Source organism: Lycorma delicatula, chromosome 11 (assembly GCF_047948215.1).
Source record: "Lycorma delicatula isolate Av1 chromosome 11, ASM4794821v1, whole genome shotgun sequence".
NCBI lineage: Eukaryota > Metazoa > Arthropoda > Insecta > Hemiptera > Fulgoridae > Lycorma > Lycorma delicatula.
In genome coordinates, this window is record NC_134465.1 from 37,267,923 (window position 1) to 37,286,692 (window position 18,770).

The following is an 18,770-nucleotide window of genomic DNA, read 5'->3' on the forward strand; positions in this document are numbered from 1 at the left end:
TGTCAATAATTTTGAACAGTGATTGTAAATATACATAACAAATATATAGTATCCCCTATTTATAGACTCTGTAATAACTTAAATCTAATCTTGGGTAGTATATACTGGCAGGAAATTACAAGAGAAATTACAACATAACTTCACTGCTAACTGGAATGGCGGGGAACAGTGGTCAGTATGTTGATGAATTATTTGAATTTTCAGAAAATTATTATATATATAAACAAATCAATCAACACTTTAATTAGTGTAAATGGTTCATCTTACTAAACAGTCTTTAATTGTATAAATGACCTATTTATTTGTGGTTATTAATAAATAAATTTGAAAAGAAATAAAAAAATCCTCCGGGGACATCTGCCTGGATATTTCAAAATAACACAGAATTCTCGGGATGGTCAAGAATTTTCCTTAAAAAAAATCTTAACAAATTCTTGGTTGGACTCTTTATTTTATGTAAAATGAAAATTACATGATTTGCCGGCCTACACGGCACAAGTATTAGCGTCTCAGCCATTCACCAGGAGGTCCCAGGTTTAAATCCTGGTGAGGCTTGACATTTTCACACGCTAAAAACATGTCATTTCATCTCATCCTCTGAAGCAATACATAACAGTGGTCCCGGAGGCTAAAAAAAAGGCAGTGTCTTTATTACCTAAAGAAAAAGCAATTGTTGTTACATATATTTGAACTGGTCAAAATTATAGTTTGTATTTATCATACGTATCCATGAAGGGCCATGAAGCTCTCCAACTTGGTTATCTCTAACAATATCTTTGTGGTGATTGTTCCTTTCTGAATTTATTTCTTCTCCAATTTATAACTTTTTCTTTAAGATTTATAATAAAACAAAAAGAAGTTACGCAATTTTTAAAACTTTTGTTTTTTGGGAAAATTGTTTGTCATTTTTAAAACTTTATTACTCTACAATCAAATATGAGTAATATTTTATTACACATATAAAAGTATCGTATACTTTATACGTAGGAGAAAAGTATCGTATATCATGTGTATCAATGAGACAAAGGTAATATTTATCACATCAAATACTAGCAAGAAATACTTTATATTAAAAAAAGAAAAAGAAATAATTCGTACCTGAGTTACGACGTAGGAACCTTTCCAACTTAGAAGGGGTTTATGAAACATTGAAAACTGAAGACGTAATTTTCCCATATCATCAGCCACTCTGAAGCTATCGGCAAGAGTTGTTACCCAATTAACAACTTCTTCGTTAGCATAAGTGATTAAACCTTGACCGAAATGATGTTTGCCATCGAGCACAAAATTAAGAATACCACGAACAGAATTTTCTGTTAATAAAGTCTCTTCATCTAAATGTACAATCCAGTCTGTATCGGCCAACATATTCACATCATCTTCTAAACAATATTGAAGGGCACGTGCTTTAAATAATGCGCCGCTTTTAGTTTTATACGTTGATGGTACAACAACTTCACGTATACGCCTGTGAACAGGTAATCCTACCGCTTTATCGGTAACAACCTCTAACAGAAAATTTTCTAAACCTGCTTCCATACACCTTTGCATATTTCTTTGAACATTAGCGATAACTAATTGCGGGTAATCACCTCTAGTTACGATTCTAATACAAATAAATGGTGCAAGTAAAGGTGATCCTTTTAAAACCACTTTATCAGGGAATGCATTATATAGTGTTAAACCTGCAAAATTTAATAGTACTTGCGGTAATGGAAGAAATGTTAACAGTCTTAAAAAATAAAGAACCGATGCCCCTAAGTACCCGTACCGTTCCCAAGGATCGAAATTCAATTTATTGTCTTTCGATAATTTTACACCTCCTGTAAAAATTTCGAATATAAGTATCACAGTAAATAACAGCAGACAATGAAGTATGTGCTTTGCTTTACTGCTCAACATGGCTTCCTGCAACATAAATAAAAAAAAAATTAAATGTAGCTTAAAAATTAATTAATCATTAAACAAATATAATTATTAAAAAATACACAGAGTAAAATATGAACAGTAATAAAAAATACATGTATGAGCTAATTGTTATGAAAGAACTGTGACAGGGAAAATTCTTTTAAAATTTTTTGGAATCGTGCAAAAGGAAAGGGATAAAAAGAAATCATAATAATTTAAGAAAAAATCTCTGTTATTTCTCTTCATTCTGTTTATTTAATGTTTCTATCAAGGTGCAGGATTCTTAACTGTTTTGTTTCATGCAAGTAGTTTTTTTACATTAACCAGCAATTTTTATTGACTGATCCAAATTTTAAAACTAACGTTTAAATAAAAAATCTCTTTAAATAATTAAATATATAAATCTTAGAATATTATAATTCATTATTTAATATGTTAATATTAAATACTATGATATAGAGTTTAAATATAATTATAATTCTGCTTATAAATAAACACTAAAATACAGAATGTATCAAAAAAATATAAACACACTTTGAACTGTCATTGAAACTTATTTTTCTACCTACAAGGTTAAATTTCTGGTAAAATTAAGGTTACAGTCCAATTAGAAAAATTAGTGTACTTTCTGGTCAAACTGAAAGTTCCAATGGTGGTTAAAGTAAATGCTCAAAATGGTGGGCTTCACACATCTAGAAGACAAATTTGAGGTCCATGGAACAGTGAGTAATGTGCAGAAAGACCCGTCAGGGTGACCTTGCACGGCTACAAGTGAAGAATCCTCGCCAGCCTCCATGGCGGGAATAGTAGTGTCTCAGCTTTTCATCCGGAGGTCCCAGGTTCGAATCCCGGTCAGGCATGACATTTTCACACATGCTACAAATCATTCATCTCATCCTCTGAAGCATGCCTAACGGTGGACCCGGAAGTTAAACAAAAAAAAAGTGATGAATCCTCAGGTGCAGTTCTGGAACTGTTTCAGTGCTCACCACAAAAATCTGTAAGGCAAGGGTCACATGAGAGTGGTGTAAGTGCTAGTACAGTAGTCTGCGACACATTCTGAAGACAGATAAGTTGCATGTGTCCATTCCAAGGCCGGTGCAACAGCTAAGAAATGCTGACCCAGATCGCAGGGTACAAATTTTGTGAATGGGTTCAAGGGATAGTTAGTTACACGTGAAACAGGATTTATAGGTAGCATTTTGGTCAGATTTGGTCAATTCAAACTTAATGGAACTGTCAATAGGCATAACTGTGTGTAATGGGCTGAAGATAATTACTGTGAATTTGTCTGGTGTGAATGTGTGGTACAGTTTTTCTCCTAGGGAACTCTGGCCTTTCTGTTTTGAAGGTACTGTAACTTGATAAAATACCTAACAATGCTTGCTGATTTCATTTTACCTTCCATTCGAGTAATGTACAGTAATGACAGCTGTTATTGCAAATAAGATGGTGCCCAACTGCATTATTGCACAGGTGTGTGAGCATACCCAGATAAAAATGTACTAAGCCAGTGGACACAACGCAGGGGATCAATCAAGTTTCCTGTGCTTTCCAGACCTTACGCCATTCAATTTTTAGATTTTTTTTATGGGGCACAGTAAAAGATAAGTGTACAGTTGTTTACCACATACCCTGGACACACTTTGGGATGAGATTCAAGCATGTATGTAGATACCTCATTGGACACTTTGATATGAACTACAGAATCAGTCGTGACTTGTACTCAGAAATGTATCATGCTGAAGGCCACGATTTTGAACATTTACTTTAACCACCATTTAGAACATTCAGTTTCACCAGAAAGTACACTTATATTTCAAATTGGACTGTAGCCTTACTTTTCCAAAAAAACTCAACCTTGTAGGAAAGAAAATAAATTTTCTATGACAGTTCATTGTGTGTATACATTTTTTTTTAATCACTCTGTATTATATAATTCAATTTAAAATATTTAATATTTTAAATAATAATTGAAAAAATAATTTTTTGTAGTTAGACTGAAAACAAATTTAAAAAATAATAGTTTTTAAATTCTTTAAATTTCCAATTTTTAAGTAGGCATCAAATCAGAGTTTAGCAGGTTGCTGCTGTTTTAATTTGACATCAACCTTAAAATGTTCAAATTTAAACAATTGAAAAACTAAAATCTGTTCAGTTTTTCATTCGTTTTTTTTAATTTTATTTATTTCACTTTTTAATGAAATTCTGAGGTCAGATATATATATTCAAGTAAACCTTTTTTGAATAAAGATGGGAAAATTATTTATTTTAAAATTCTGTTTAAAAACACTTAGGTTGTAATGGTCCTACAGAGTGAGAAGCTATACACCAGCTACAATAAAATAGATAGCAAACATTTGATAGTTCATGAACAACAAATACAAGTATCTAACAAAATATAATACACACATGAATCCTATACAGTTTATCTTTCTCTTCAATTCCATCAGCTTTCTCTTTTCTTCACTTAACTCAGCATCTCTCATATCTCATTTTAAAATACTTTTCTTTATTTTCTTTGTCTCATTTCTGTTCATCAAAATCATTTCTTCTGTTTAGTCCCGTTAGGCATTACAAACAATGTACACCATTAAACAATTTTTTCTAACAAGCATGTTAATAAAATTACAGGCTCATTATGACAGATACTGTCATAATTTTTACTTAATTTACAATTACAAATTTTCCTACAATTTTTTTTTTTTTTTTGGCAAATTTTAGAAGAAAGTTCTGTACAATTTGCAGTCAAATGAAAGACATAGTAAGGAGATAGATATGGATACAAAAAAAAATAAATAAATAAGCAGCTTTATTAAAAAAAATAGGTCAATCAGCAGTTCAGCTTCAGCTAAACCCATACAATATCATTAACCACGGTTCATCATCACCAATTTTTTTATTCTCAATGAAAACAAGTTAATTTAATTTTAAAAAAAAGAAAAGATTTATACTAAGACTTTTTTTTAAAAATAAATGCTACTACACTTTTCATTTTTATGTAATTTTCAAATGTTTTAAACATTTTCTAGAATTTATTTTTACTACTGAATACTTTTCAATTTATTTAAACATATTTTAAACAAATAAATACTTATTTCTTAAACTTAGAAGAGTCTTTATAAAAAGAATGAAATTTTTTCAAAATATATCTCCGTTAATCTGAACACCAGCCAATTCTATAATGAGGATAAACTAAATTGTACCGTATTTCAATTTATTAACAAATTGTTCTGTAAGAGAGCTTCCTTCCTTCCTTGGTAAAATATTCCGGAGGTAAAATAGTCCCCCGTTCGGATCTCCGGGTGGGGACTACTAAGGAAGGGGTCACCAGAAAATTAAAAAATAACATTCTACGAGTCGGAGCGTGGAATGTTAGAAGCTTAAAAAAGGTTGGTAGGCTAGAAAATTTAAAAAGGGAAATGGATAGGGTGAATGTGGATATAGTAGGAATTAGTGAGGTTCGGTGGGAAGAGGAAAGCGACTTTTGGTCAGGTGATTTTAGAGTAATTAACTCAGCGTCAAATAATGGGCAGGCAGGAGTAGGTTTCGTGATGAACAAGAAGATAGGGAGGAGAGTGGAGTATTTCAAAACGCATAGCGATAGAATCATTGTAATAAGGATAAAATCAAAACCTAAACCGACAACGATTGTTAACGTTTATATGCCTACAAGCGCCCATGATGATGATGAGGTAGAGTGTGTATACGAAGAGATTGATGAAGCAATTAAACACGTAAAAGGAGATGAAAATTTAATAATAGTTGGAGATTGGAATGCAAGCATTGGAAAAGGCAAGGAAGGAAATATAGTGGGTGAATACGGGCTGGGCAAAAGGAATGAAAGAGGGGACCGACTTATAGAGTTTTGCACGAAGTATAATTTAGTAATTGCCAACACCCAATTTAAAAATCATAATAGAAGAATATACACTTGGAAAAAGCCAGGCGATACTGGAAGGTATCAGATAGATTATATCATGGTTAAGCAAAGATTTAGAAATCAACTCGTTGACTGCAAAACTTACCCTGGAGCAGACATTGATAGCGACCATAATTTGGTGATAATGAAATGTAGATTGGGGTTTAAAAACCTGAAGAAAAGTTGTCAGATGAATCGGTGGAATTTAGAGAAGCTTGAGGAAGAGGAGGTAAAGAAGATTTTTGAGGAGGACATCGCAAGAGGTCTGAGTAAAAAAGATATGGTAGAAAATGTAGAAGAAGAATGGGAGAATGTTAAAAAGGAAATTCTTAAATCAGCAGAAGCAAACTTAGGCGGAATAAAGAGAACTGGTAGAAAACCTTGGGTTTCAGACGATATATTGCAGCTGATGGATGAACGTAGAAAATATAAGAATGCTAATGATGAAGAAAGTAAAAAGAACTATCGGCAATTAAGAAATGCTATAAATAGGAAATGCAAACTGGCGAAAGAAGAGTGGATTAAAGAAAAGTGTTCAGAAGTGGAAAGAGAAATGAACATTGGTAAAATTGACGGAGCATACAGGAAAGTTAAGGAAAATTTTGGGGTACATAAATTAAAATCTAATAATGTGTTAAACAAAGATGGTATACCAATATATAATACGAAAGGTAAAGTCGATAGATGGGTGGAATATATTGAAGAGTTATACGGAGGAAATGAATTAGAAAATGGTGTTATAGAGGAAGAAGAAGAAGTTGAGGAGGATGAAATGGGAGAAACAATACTGAGATCTGAATTTAAGAGAGCATTAAAAGATTTAAATGGCAGAAAGGCTGCTGGAATAGACGGAATACCTGTAGAATTACTGCGCAGTGCAGGTGAGGAAGCGATTGATAGATTATACAAACTGGTGTGTAATATTTATGAAAAAGGGGAATTTCCGTCAGACTTCAAAAAAAGTGTTATAGTTATGATACCAAAGAAAGCAGGGGCAGATAAATGTGAAGAATACAGAACAATTAGTTTAACTAGTCATGCATCAAAAATCTTAACTAGAATTTTATACAGAAGAATTGAGAGGAGAGTGGAAGAAGTGTTAGGAGAAGACCAATTTGGTTTCAGGAAAAGTATAGGGACAAGGGAAGCAATTTTAGGCCTCAGATTAATAGTAGAAGGAAGATTAAAGAAAAACAAACCAACATACTTGGCGTTTATAGACCTAGAAAAGGCTTTCGATAACGTAGATTGGAATAAAATGTTCAGCATTTTAAAAAAATTAGGGTTCAAATACAGAGATAGAAGAACAATTGCTAACATGTACAGGAACCAAACAGCAACAATAACAATTGAAGAACATAAGAAAGAAGCCCTAATAAGAAAGGGAGTCCGACAAGGATGTTCCCTATCTCCGTTACTTTTTAATCTTTACATGGAACTAGCAGTTAATGATGTTAAAGAACAATTTAGATTCGGAGTAACAGTACAAGGTGAAAAGATAAAGATGCTACGATTTGCTGATGATATAGTAATTCTAGCCGAGAGTAAAAAGGATTTAGAAGAAACAATGAACGGCATAGATGAAGTCCTACGCAAGAACTATCGCATGAAAATAAACAAGAACAAAACAAAAGTAATGAAATGTAGTAGAAATAACAAAGATGGACCACTGAATGTGAAAATAGGAGGAGAAAAGATTATGGAGGTAGAAGAATTTTGTTATTTGGGAAGTAAAATTACTAAAGATGGACGAAGCAGGAGCGATATAAAATGCCGAATAGCACAAGCTAAACGAGCCTTCAGTAAGAAATATAATTTGTTTACATCAAAAATTAATTTAAATCTCAGGAAAAGATTTTTGAAAGTGTATGTTTGGAGTGTCGCTTTATATGGAAGTGAAACATGGACAATCGGAGTATCTGAGAAGAAAAGATTAGAAGCTTTTGAAATGTGGTGCTATAGGAGAATGTTAAAAATCAGATGGGTGGATAAAGTGACAAATGAAGAGGTATTGCGGCAAATAGATGAAGAAAGAAGCATTTGGAAGAATATAGTTAAAAGAAGAGACAGACTTATAGGCCACATACTAAGGCATCCTGGAATAGTCGCTTTAATATTGGAAGGACAGGTAGAAGGGAAAAATTGTGTAGGCAGGCCACGTTTGGAGTATGTAAAACAAATTGTTGGGGATGTAGGATGTAGAGGGTATACTGAAATGAAACGACTAGCACTAGATAGGGAATCTTGGAGAGCTGCATCAAACCAGTCAAATGACTGAAGACAAAAAAAAAAAAAAAAAAAGAGAGCTTAAGTTATTATGGATTTTATTTCAGTTAGTACTAAACTAATCGCCTAGTGAACAATCAGTAAAGTATGGAAAAATACAGAAGTGGAAATCATTATTTAAATAAGAATAAGGAAGTGGTAGTATATGATAACTTTATGATATAAAATACAATAAATTCTTAAGGAAAATAGAAATTAAATATATAGAATGTATAGTCTCTTATACTTTCTAAAAGAATAATGTAGCTGTAATAATATTACATGAAGAAAGGCAAGATTTAAATCAATATACAGTAAGAATAAATGTAATTATAATCACCTTTTACCAGGTGTGTAAATATGAAACCGGAATGTTTGTATAAAAAAGGCACGTTTATTGTACGAAAACGATAAAAAATATTTTATTTGAAATACTATCCATTGCTAACTATACATTTTTCCCATCTGTCTGACAATTTATGATTGTGGTAATTTTATTTAAAATTACATAAATTTAAAATTTGTGGTAATAATTTATTTATGAGGTAATAAAACTGCATTCATCGTTAATTATAACCAAATTTTAACATTTCACTTTGGAATATTAGAGAATACACAATTACAGAATCCATGTATGGTAACGCAAACAATAACCCAAGACATGTATCCCTTCAAACATGACTGTTCTCTGCTATTGATTATGCTATAAAACTTATCTGTCCCTTTCTCTCTTTCATTAATTTATGGAAAAACATTCACACACGTTTTCTACCTAGCCTGTCTTTAGTTCCATAGCAATATGTACTTTAATAGAATTTGAACAGTTTCACGCAAGTGGGTTGGAAATAAACAATTTTTTTTTTAATTTCTTCAATCCCTGAATCCACCGCACATCAATGCTGAAACATTACTAATATATGACTATTAAAAAATACACAATATCTGTCCAAAGGAAAAATTTATTCATCGTAAATTGCATGAGTTACATCGTCCTAAAAACAACTTATGTAAAAATCGGGTACTTTTTCCTCGTTAACTGAGTCATATTCGTTCGAATATGACTTAATTGTTTTTATTACGGATATTATATGGTAATTTAAGAAAAGAACAAACTTTAAAATGGCCCAAGAATCTTGTTTTTATGACTTATCACTGATGAAATATGGGCTTCAAAAAGATAACCTTACCAACCACTTTACATAAAAATTAGATATTTGCAGAAAAGAAACCAGGTAATATTAAATAAAAATTATTTCTTTTTTTTTCCGTTTAGCCTTTGGAACCACCGTACGGTGTTACTTAAAGAATGAATGAGGATGATATGTATGAATGTAAATGAAGTGTAGTCTCAGGTCGATCATTCCTGAGATGTGCGGTTAATTAAAACCCAACCACCCAAAAACACCGGTATCCACAATCTAGTATTCAAACCCATATAAAAGTAACTGCCTTTTGTAGGATTTGAATCTTAGAACTCTCGTCTTCGAAATCAGCTGATTTGAGATGACGAATTCATCACTAGACCAGCCTGGTCAGTTATTAAATATAAATCTAGCAGTTTAAAAGAAGAACCAAAAAATATCTGTATGCAGTGTATTTTATGGACAAGTACAGAAAATTTCTGAAACATGAACACTCAAACTATAAAATAAGAAAGCTTTTGAAATGTACTACTGCAGGAGAATCTCACTGAAGGGACATCAATACTACAATACTATGTAATTTTTATAAAAAAAAAAATAATAAAAATATATGTATTATTGTATAACAATTATAACCACATAAATCAAACCAGGTAGGAACCACTTATTGGCATCCACTTCATTGCACTAAATCACACATGATTTTATTGTTTAAAAGATAGTAATAATAATACAAATGTAAATATAAATAGTAAATAATAAGTTAAAACAGGCAATTTAATAATTTTTATACAGTTTTGTAATTGCTTCCTGATAACAAAAGGTGTTCTGAGATGGAAATTAAAATCATTCATTATCGAAAGCTAGAAAATTTTTATTAACTTAAAAATGATAAAAAATGGCAATATAATTAATTTTATTTTTAACCAGGCTCATTAAATTAGTAAAAAGAAACCTGATATTTCTCAAATCAAATGAACAAAATTATCATTTTACACCATGTGTTAGTAGTACTTCCAGCAAACAAATCGAACACAAAATGAAATATTATCATTAGGAGATAAAAGGCTAAACATAATATGCATTATCTAATTGGGATTTTACAATATGAGCAAATATTTTGTTAAATTAAAAATATTATAAAAGTTTACAAACAAGAGATAACTACAATCAACACAAGACATTACTACTGTTCATACCGACCAACAACTTTGAAAATTAATACTTATTATGGACACACAATTTGGTTCATGACATATGAAAACATGTTCATATACCCATCTTTATTTTACAATCACCATCACATAAAGTATATAAAATAATATATTTAAAAAAATATATATATATAAAATTTCTATCAGTAGTTATAAAAATAAAACAATATCTGAAAAAATTGTGCAATTTAATTTTGAACAATCGCAAGTTAAAAGAAAGAGGTTATCTTATAATACAGTCACTTGAACTCTTCGCCTCGATTGTTACTCTGGGTTTGAATTGTTCAGTTGGAGAATTCAAGTAGTACATATTACATTAAGTATATCTTTTTTATCTCAGGTTATCCAGAGCTAACATTTTTCATTTATTTGTTTAATTTTAAAATTGAAAGTAAAAAATTTAATTTTAGTACATTTCATAACCGGTGCTTTTTTAATCTGATTTTCTTTTTCTTTTCTTTATTCTTTACTTTGAAATTAATATAGTTTTTACATAAATTCCTTATTATAAGAATTTAATATTAAAATTCTAATTATTAAACTAAAATCAAAATTCGTGAATCTATATTTTATTATTAATCTAATTACATTTTTTTTTTTTTTTTAATTATGTTGTCTTTTAAGTAATAGGTGATTTCATTCATATACTACCATACTGGCATAACCCTTACTTTTAACTTAACAAATAGATTACAATAATTCTACAGTCAAATTTTAGAGGAAGTTCCTCTTATGCTAATACAGCAAATAACTTTTTAAACAAAATTCCATGATTGGTGATCATTTATATATTTTGTGGTTGTCATATTTGCTATTGGTGCTATAAAGTAACAATAGTTATCACCTGAAATATTTTGATATGAAATATTAAAAAAACTGGTAGAAAACTACAAAAACTGTTTATATATATATATATATATATATATATATATATATCCTCCCCCGTTTTGAGACATCCTTAGCTCATGTTAAGTAGCAGTCTTATTACATGTTTATTCCTCTCATTTCCTTTTTTTAGGATTGTTACATACATGCATAATCTAAAATTCATATCATTGCCACTTATGATCTCAATGAATTTAACAAATTATCAAATGATTTTATATATATTCTTACAAAATTAAAAAAAATTATCTTTTGCTTATAAAATAAAATACAATACATTCTTTTTTTTTGGCAATTTTTCATTGAAGGATTTACCCAGACTTTTCTTTTCTTTTTATTTGTTAATAATTATAGCTACCTCTTTGATGTAGATTCTGCTGACTGGTTTATATAATACTAACAAATTTTGAGTTGCCAATTTGTCTCTCACTTTTGTTCAGAAATATTAACTTTGCCATCGGCAATTGATTGGCAAGTACATAACAAGCCTTATTTTTATCAAGACATAATAAGTTTCTCATTTTTGCATTTCTTGTGAAGAATTTATTACATAAACCTACTCATTTAAAAAAAAAAAATCACTTAACGGCAAGACAAAATGCGATATATAACACTTTAAAATTTTTAAATATAAAACGATTAACTTTAAAAATAATTATTTTCCATCAGGCATTTTGGAACTAATTAGAAGCACCTTCTTCAGTGGAATTTCCAATAGCTTTGTTGTTAATGTAACCCTAAATTTAAAAGCTTTATTAACATAAGCTATTCCATTTAGAAGGTGAGACTAATTACCACAAAAGGTCCTACAACAAAGAACACGTTGTAATTCCTTAAAAATGAGTAAATTAGTATTTATATTTAATACAACTTTAAAAAAAGTAACTACTCTGCCAACCCCTGTGACAGAGTGGTAGTATCTCGCTTTCAATTAGAAGTTCCCAGGTTTGAATCCCAGCCAAGCGTGGCAATTTTCACATCATATTCCACAAGCTAACTTACACGGTAAATTAAATGTCAACAAAAAATAAATAAATAAAAGTAAAAAAAAAAAATATTATAAATTTATTATACTTGTATTTTTCCTTTACAATGACCAAAATTAAATTTTAAAAAGTTGTGGTAATTGTCTGGTTTTTAATATTTTTACAAACTTAAAATCCTAAAATTTAAAGAACTGAAAAAGTTATTGTTTTTAAACTTGATTTTATTATTATTACTATTTAAATTTATTTCACGGAAAAGAATTAAAAGAGAATAAGTTCAAACATACCACCTAGTCTCTTTTAAGAAACGCTAACAAAAATATAAATTAAAATGTTTCAAAATGCAATAAAATGATTCAATAAAAAAACCTTAAAATGTTTAACCTCCTCTATGAATCATGAGACCTTGCCGTTGGTGAGGGGGCTTGAGTGCTCAGGGATACAGAGTAGCTGGACCGAAGGTGCAACCATATCGGAGAGGTATCTGTTGAGAGCCAGACTAAGGAATGATTCCTGAAAGAGGGCAGCAGCTCTTTCAGTAGTTGTTAGGGGCGTGAGTCAGGACGACTTAAACGGCCGTATCAACATCACTCAGTCCTCTGAGTACTGCGCAGCTGAAAGCAATGGAAAACTACAGCTGCTTTTTTTTTCCAAGAAAATGTGGCTCTCTGCATTTTCACATACCAATAATGGAGGCGCCTTCCTTGGTAAAATATTCGGGAGGTAAAATAGTCCCCCGTTCGGATCTCCGGGTGGGGACTACTAAGGAAGGGGTCACCAGAAAATTAAAAAATAACATTCTACGAGTCGGAGCGTGGAATGTTAGAAGCTTGAAAAAGGTTGGTAGGCTAGAAAATTTAAAAAAGGAAATGGGTAGGACAAATGTGGATATAGTAGGAATTAGTGAGGTTCGGTGGGAAGAGGAAGGCGACTTTTGGTCAGGTGATTTTAGAGTAATTAACTCAGCATCAAATAATGGGCAGGCAGGAGTAGGTTTCATGATGAACAAGAAGATAGGGAGGAGAGTGGAGTATTTCAAAACGCATAGCGATAGAATCATTGTAATAAGGATAAAATCAAAACCTAAACCGACAACGATTGTTAACGTCTATATGCCTACAAGCGCCCATGATGATGATGAGGTAGAGTGTGTATACGAAGAGATTGATGAAGCAATTAAACACGTAAAAGGAGATGAAAATTTAATAATAGTTGGAGATTGGAATGCAAGCATTGGAGAAGGCAAGGAAGGAAATATAGTGGGTGAATACGGGCTGGGCAAAAGGAATGAAAGAGGGGACCGACTTATAGAGTTTTGCACGAAGTATAATTTAGTAATTGCCAACACCCAATTTAAAAATCATAATAGAAGAATATACACTTGGAAAAAGCCAGGCGATACTGCAAGGTATCAGATAGATTATATCATGGTTAAGCAAAGATTTAGAAATCAACTCGTTGACTGCAAAACTTACCCTGGAGCAGACATTGATAGCGACCATAATTTGGTGATAATGAAATGTAGATTGGGGTTTAAAAACCTGAAGAAAAGATGTCAGATGAATCGGTGGAATTTAGAGAAGCTTGAGGAAGAGGAGGTAAAGGAGATTTTTGAGGAGGACATCGTAAGAGGTCTGAGTAAAAAAGATAAGGTAGAAAATGTAGAAGAAGAATGGGAGAATGTTAAAAAGGAAATTCTTAAATCAGCAGAAGCAAACTTAGGCAGAATAAAGAGAACTGGTAGAAAACCTTGGGTTTCAGACGATATATTGCAGCTGATGGATGAACGTAGAAAATATAAGAATGCTAGTGATGAAGAAAGTAAAAGGAACTATCGGCAATTAAGAAATGCTATAAACAGGAAGTGCAAACTGGCGAAAGAAGAGTGGATTAAAGAAAAGTGTTCAGAAGTGGAAAGAGAAATGAACATTGGTAAAATAGACGGAGCATACAGGAAAGTTAAGGAAAATTTTGGGGTACATAAATTAAAATCTAATAATGTGTTAAACAAAGATGGTACACCAATATATAATACGAAAGGTAAAGTCGATAGATGGGTGGAATATATTGAAGAGTTATACGGAGGAAATGAATTAGAAAATGGTGTTATAGAGGAAGAAGAGGAAGTTGAGGAGGATGAAATGGGAGAAACAATACTGAGATCTGAATTTAAGAGAGCATTAAAAGATTTAAATGGCAGAAAGGCTCCTGGAATAGACGGAATACCTGTAGAATTACTGCGCAGTGCAGGTGAGGAAGCGATTGATAGATTATACAAACTGGTGTGTAATATTTATGAAAATGGGGAATTTCCATCAGACTTCAAAAAAAGTGTTATAGTTATGATACCAAAGAAAGCAGGGGCAGATAAATGTGAAGAATACAGAACAATTAGTTTAACTAGTCATGCATCAAAAATCTTAACTAGAATTTTATACAGAAGAATTGAGAGGAGAGTGGAAGAAGTGTTAGGAGAAGACCAATTTGGTTTCAGGAAAAGTATAGGGACAAGGGAAGCAATTTTAGGCCTCAGATTAATAGTAGAAGGAAGATTAAAGAAAAACAAACCAACATACTTGGCGTTTATAGACCTAGAAAAGGCTTTCGATAACGTAGACTGGAATAAAATGTTCAGCATTTTAAAAAAATTAGGGTTCAAATACAGAGATAGAAGAACAATTGCTAACATGTACAGGAACCAAACAGCAACAATAACAATTGAAGAACATAAGAAAGAAGCCCTAATAAGAAAGGGAGTCCGACAAGGATGTTCCCTATCGCCGTTACTTTTTAATCTTTACATGGAACTAGCAGTTAATGATGTTAAAGAACAATTTAGATTTGGAGTAACAGTACAAGGTGAAAAGATAAAGATGCTACGATTTGCTGATGATATAGTAATTCTAGCCGAGAGTAAAAAGGATTTAGAAGAAACAATGAACGGTATAGATGAAGTCCTACGCAAAAACTATCGCATGAAAATAAACAAGAACAAAACAAAAGTAATGAAATGTAGTAGAAATAACAAAGATGGACCACTGAATGTGAAAATAGGAGGAGAAAAGATTATGGAGGTAGAAGAATTTTGTTATTTGGGAAGTAAAATTACTAAAGATGGACGAAGCAGGAGCGATATAAAATGCCGAATAGCACAAGCTAAACGAGCCTTCAGTAAGAAATATAATTTGTTTACATCAAAAATGAATTTAAATGTCAGGAAAAGATTTTTGAAAGTGTATGTTTGGAGTGTCGCTTTATATGGAAGTGAAACTTGGACAATCGGAGTATCTGAGAAAAAAAGATTAGAAGCTTTTGAAATGTGGTGCTATAGGAGAATGTTAAAAATCAGATGGGTAGATAAAGTGACAAATGAAGAGGTATTGCGGCAAATAGGTGAAGAAAGTAGCATTTGGAAAAATATAGCTAAAAGAAGAGACAGACTTATAGGCCACACACTAAGGCATCCTGGAATAGTCGCTTTAATATTGGAAGGACAGGTAGAAGGGAAAAATTGTGTAGGCAGGCCACGTTTGGAGTATGTAAAACAAATTGTTGGGGATGTAGGATGTAGAGGGTATACTGAAATGAAACGACTAGCACTAGATAGGGAATCTTGGAGAGCTGCATCAAACCAGTCAAATGACTGAAGACAAAAAAAAAAAAAAAAAAAAAAAAAATGTTTAAAAAAATCCTTTCAATTCTACTTTTTCACAAAAATAAACAAAAAATAATTCAGTTAATTTTCATATCTTATTTATCAAATCATTATCAAATGCTATACAAAAAATTAAACAATAAAAAAAAAAAAAAAACATTATTAGTTTCCCATCTCATTTAAACATACATATTTATAAACAAACAGGTATTATTATATAGGAAATGAAAGATTTCTTCTTTCTTAACCTAGCCAAGGTCATAATTATTTAAGTCATGAAATTCAGTAACAAACAAATAAAACAAGTTTCTTAAAGGACTGGATTAGTGTTTTACAAAAAATTATGAATATTAAAGTTTAAACTATATATATATATATATATATTTTTATATATACAGAGTGATTTCAAATTCTGTGACAATCTCTCAGGAGATGATTCGATAGCCAAAAATAGGAAAAAAGTTCACATAAAAACAGCTAGTGAGTTTTAGCTTGCAAAGCATTTAGCCCTGCTTTCTGCTCCCTCTGTTAAATTAAACCGTACTAAAATTCTTGGTGTACAAATCCAGGGGTAAATTTGGTACTTCCTTATAATTTATGATCTAATAAATTAAATAATTGTCCCAAGTGTTTTCGATTGAAAATAAAAGAGTTAAAATGTAGGTTGCATGGTTGATTTCATTTTTTCTATAGGGATCCCATTTTAATACAAGACATATTGTTTTCCTACAATGAATTCTACAGGATGAATTCAGCAAGATACCAAACACTATTAAGAATACTATTTAAAAATAAGTTGTGATACATTTTGTTCATCACATCTCTTTCGTTGAGATCTAGTAGATAGATGCTTGGTTTGCTAAGGTCTTCAGATTACAACATAGAATAAAATCACTAATTTTGAAAATAAATTCATAGAAAAATTTCTGTTTTGTAAACGCGTGGTTATACAAGTGAATAATGTTCAATATAAATATTAAATAACTCATGAAAAGTACTTGATAATGTGTTTTATTTATATATATATATATATATATATATATATATATATATATATATATATATTCTTGCCTATGTATAAAATTTTGAAGTTCAAAATTCTCCAATTACTACATCAGTTTCATTGAAATTTAGATAGAATATTAAAATCTGATAAAGTGGCTGTGTCGTTATTGACTGATGAGTATCAGCTTATCTCGGTCTTCTATGTCTCAGACATCTGAAGTCTGAATATATTGTAATTATTTTAGAAAACTTGTTCTTCACTAGATCAGTATACTTGTCACCTTCACGAAGGACGTATTCAACGAGAAAAATGCGTTCCTCTACCGAAAGAACCATCATTACGTCTCACCACTACTGATTACGATAAACGAAACAATAACAATCAAAATGAAGCACGTTCCAATCACAACTCAACAACCGATGTCTTGGTCTATTACTGGACAATGCCCAACGAACTCAAAGAGCAACCAACCTAACGCCAAAAAAACATAATGGATTACATAATTCTAAAGTATACACTTTTTTCCCTTTCTTTTTCCTGTTTACCCTCCGGTAATTACCTTTCAGATAATACTTCAGAGGATGATATGTATAAGTGTAAATGAAGTGTAGTCTTGTACAGTCTCAGTTCGACCATAGCTGTGATGTGTGGTTAATTGAAACCCAACCACCAAAGAACACCGGTATCCACGATCTAGTATTCACATCCGTATAACCAGTATCTAAAGCACACTGCACAGCGACTTTCCAAACGCAGTGAATTACAACCTAGGCAAGCTATACACATATTTTAATCTAGAGTATCAGTTGGATGAACTAATATGTAAAAGAAATGGCATTCCTGCTCTTAACTGAAACTGAGACCAGCTAATTTAAAAGCCGACATAATAACCACTACACCACCTGACTTAATTCATAAACAGTCTTACAAATATCTAAATCAATGGTTTCCTAGTTTTCAATTAAGCTTCTGTTTTGAATTTTTTTTAAATCCAATTGAAAGATATTAATTTTTTTTTTTTAAATCCAAAATATTACTGTAAATAAATTATCAGGTTGCTAAATTCAATGAAGTTCTTTTCATTTTAATTTAAAATGTTTAAAAGTAACTATATATTTGCTTTGGCTTTATTTTCAAAAAATAAATAAATAACTGAAAGAGAAAAATCAAAGAGATCAAAGATGTACACAAAAATTAAAAGTTCAAACTAATCGCGTTAAACAAAATTTTATTTTTTATTTATTTATTTATTCATGTATAAATACACAAAAATCTCTTGTGCCAAGGGCCTTGGGGAAATTCTTCCCCAATATATACATGCACATACGCACGTATACACGTGTGATGTGTGCAAGTATACGTATATAAAAATATAAGTTACAATATTTTATGAAAAAATTAAAATTTGTTGAATTTATTTACACAATATGAAATACAGTATTACTAATAACAATAGTCTTAGTATTATTATAATGTAAAATATTTATTTAGTATATTCGATCATGGCAATACTAAAATAAAATGATGAATCACATTGGAAATGTGATATAACAATTTCATACAATGAATGGTTTTTTGTAAACACAAATTAACAAATCAATATTACACAAAGCTAGATGTACTGAATAATTGTTAAGTGATATCATAACTGTTTTCTATTATAAGTAAAAAATGTTAGCATTCTATTACCTGCATACGTATTTCAATAAAATAGGTATTAAATAAATAATTAATTTTGATCGTGCGATTGGTGAATAACAATTTAAAAATATGCAGCTACAAAAACA

At 31.0% G+C, this 18,770-nt stretch overlaps 1 protein-coding gene across 2 annotated transcripts in view; it reads right to left on the bottom strand.

The window, feature by feature from the left end:
- egh (beta-1,4-mannosyltransferase egh) overlaps positions 1-18,770 on the bottom strand; it is a 334,325-nt gene that overhangs the window by 302,786 nt on the left and 12,769 nt on the right. For both annotated transcript variants that reach the window (XM_075378978.1, XM_075378977.1), the window contains exon 2: positions 1,099-1,908. In XM_075378978.1, coding sequence (XP_075235093.1) covers positions 1,099-1,902 — 804 coding nt within the window. In that variant the 5' untranslated portion in view covers positions 1,903-1,908. The remainder of the gene's footprint in view (positions 1-1,098; positions 1,909-18,770) is intronic.